Source organism: Nestor notabilis, unplaced genomic scaffold (genome assembly GCF_000696875.1).
Source record: "Nestor notabilis isolate BGI_N333 unplaced genomic scaffold, ASM69687v1 scaffold9127, whole genome shotgun sequence".
NCBI classification, from domain to species: Eukaryota; Metazoa; Chordata; class Aves; order Psittaciformes; family Psittacidae; genus Nestor; species Nestor notabilis.
The window spans coordinates 21536-23661 of record NW_009935116.1 but is presented as its reverse complement, the minus strand read 5'-3'; the positions used below and the strand labels follow the sequence as shown (position 1 = coordinate 23661).

General features: G+C 55.9%; 1 protein-coding gene across 1 annotated transcript in view; it reads right to left on the bottom strand.

Moving 5' to 3' along the window:
- The window catches only part of BAIAP2L2 (BAI1-associated protein 2-like 2), a 10918-nt gene that overhangs the window by 3806 nt on the left and 4986 nt on the right, over positions 1-2126 (bottom strand). The window contains exons 8-10 of the mRNA XM_010017674.1: positions 2018-2120; positions 1428-1566; positions 430-658 (exon numbers count right to left, since the gene is read on the bottom strand). Of these exons, the coding sequence (XP_010015976.1) occupies positions 430-658; positions 1428-1566; positions 2018-2120 (471 nt within the window). The remainder of the gene's footprint in view (positions 1-429; positions 659-1427; positions 1567-2017; positions 2121-2126) is intronic.

Genomic DNA, 2126 nt, shown 5'->3' with positions numbered 1-2126 from the left:
AACAGGGCAGGCTTTGCGTGCAGGTGCTGGGCGGCAGTGCCATAGGGAGTAATCCAGTAAGCGGAGGGCGCAGCAGTTTCCATGCCCTGCCTGTGCTGGAGGCTGCGGCAGCAGTTGCAGTGTGAGCTGAGAAACGCCAGGCCTCTCAGGTAACTGCAGCAGTTCACGGCCCTGGGCTGGATCCCATGACAGGAGTCATTCAGCCATGCAAGCCAGGAGAGGGTCACTGCGCCCCTGGCTCTTCAACCCAAAGTCCCTGGGGCTTCCTCAGACAGCTCATCCCTGCCCCACCGCATGTCCTTGGCTTGGAGGGTCCCCATGACTGAGGACACAGTGAAGTCCCACACATACAGCGTATGAGGCAACACATAGACCGCACCAGGAGGGGAGGGGAGAGATGATTTGGGGTCATGCACCAAAGCCACATACGTGGATGAGCCCTCCAGCTTGCCATAGAGCCAGCCGTTCTGCGCCTCCGGCATCAGCACCGTGATGACATCCCCAGTGTCGAACCGCAGCAGGGTCCGGTTGACACCAGTTGTGTGGGGCACGATAGCCTGTACTCTCGCCGTGCCACTCTTCCTCCTGCCTTCACTGCCGCTGCCACTGGCCTCGCCAAAGGAACCTGACCGGGAAGTGCGGCCGGTCGGGAGCAAACCTGTGGGGAGGCATTAGAGAGAGGTGCGGCTGGAGCCTGGCATCTTCCTGCAAGACCCACGCAGCCTCAAAGGCACCAGTGCTTCCCCAGTGAAGCAACTGGTCTAGAGGAGGAGTAGATGGCCTTTCTCTGCAGGGAGAAAACAGGGCACGGCATGGGAAAAGCATGGGAAAACATTCATCTTGCAGGAGGAAAATCAACTCAAGCTGAAACTCAAGCTTTGCACTGTTTCCCTTGGCCAAATGTCCATCACATACACACTGCATGCCCTAGCTGATGCTCTGGCTGATGGCCCTTTTCCTGACCCTGCTAGTACAACTGAGTGTTTGGATAAGTTTTCTCTCCCTCTGTCTTTTTCTGGGTTTTTTTAGAGCATTTTAAGCTGAAGTTCTTCAGGAAGAATAAGCAGGTGAGACATGAGGTAAGTGGCTGGGTTGTAGGGCAGGCTGATATTTAATGTGGCAGCATGACTGAAGGTGCTTTACTAAAGTGGAAACTTCAGTAGGAATCAGCCCTCACGGTTCAAGGGGCCTTGGAAATTGCACATCTGTGGGTTTCCCACTTCACACAGCCAGCCAGGAGTGCTGGCCTTGTCCTGAATGCTGAGCTCACCATCTGCCTCATTCAGCCTTGCCCTCCCAGCTCCCATATGCACTGCCTTTTCACCATGCCAAGGAATGTGGCTGAAGACTGTTAGTCTGCTAGAGTGGTGGTCCCTCCCCAGCCCTGTTCCCAGAGAGGTCCAACCCCTGCTGGACATGGGTCATACTGGCTGATGGTGTCCTCCGCAGTGGCTGTCTGGGGGGCTCTGGTTGAGGAGACAGTCTCATTTCTGGAAGCTCCGGAGAGAAGATGCTGGATCTACTCCCAGTCATGGAAGAAGTAAAGTCCCCAAGGGGTCTCTGGGGCTGTTGGAAGGAAAGGAGGTTGAATACACATCCACAATTAAGTGGGAGATGCTCAGAGATACCCTGTCCCTCTCAGGAAGCCAAACTGTTCTCCCATTGCTGCCCATGCCAACATTTCCCTTCATCTTGGCCAGGCAAGGCTGTGGAAGCCGGACAAGCCAGGCCGCACACACGCTCCCGCCCCCTGCAACCGGAAAAAGGCAGTAGCAGCCTCACCACCTCTGGATCAATCACAGAATCATAGAATAGCTTGGGTGGGAAGGAACCTTCAAAGCTCATCTAGTACAACATCCCTGCAATGAGCAGGGACATCTTCAACTAGACCAGGTTGCTCAGAGCCTCATCCAACCTGTCCTTGAATGATTCCAAGGATGGGGCATGTCCCCCCTCTCCAGGCAACCTGTTCCAGTGTTTCATCAAACAAGGTGGAGGCTGTCCGTGGGCTCCTCACCATCTCAAGGTGGGTGGGGGTGAGCCGTCCTGATGGATACCCTTGGCCATGAGAGGTTCCGAGAAGACCCTGTGAGTGGCTGGTTGGGGGGGTGCGGGGGGGGCTCACG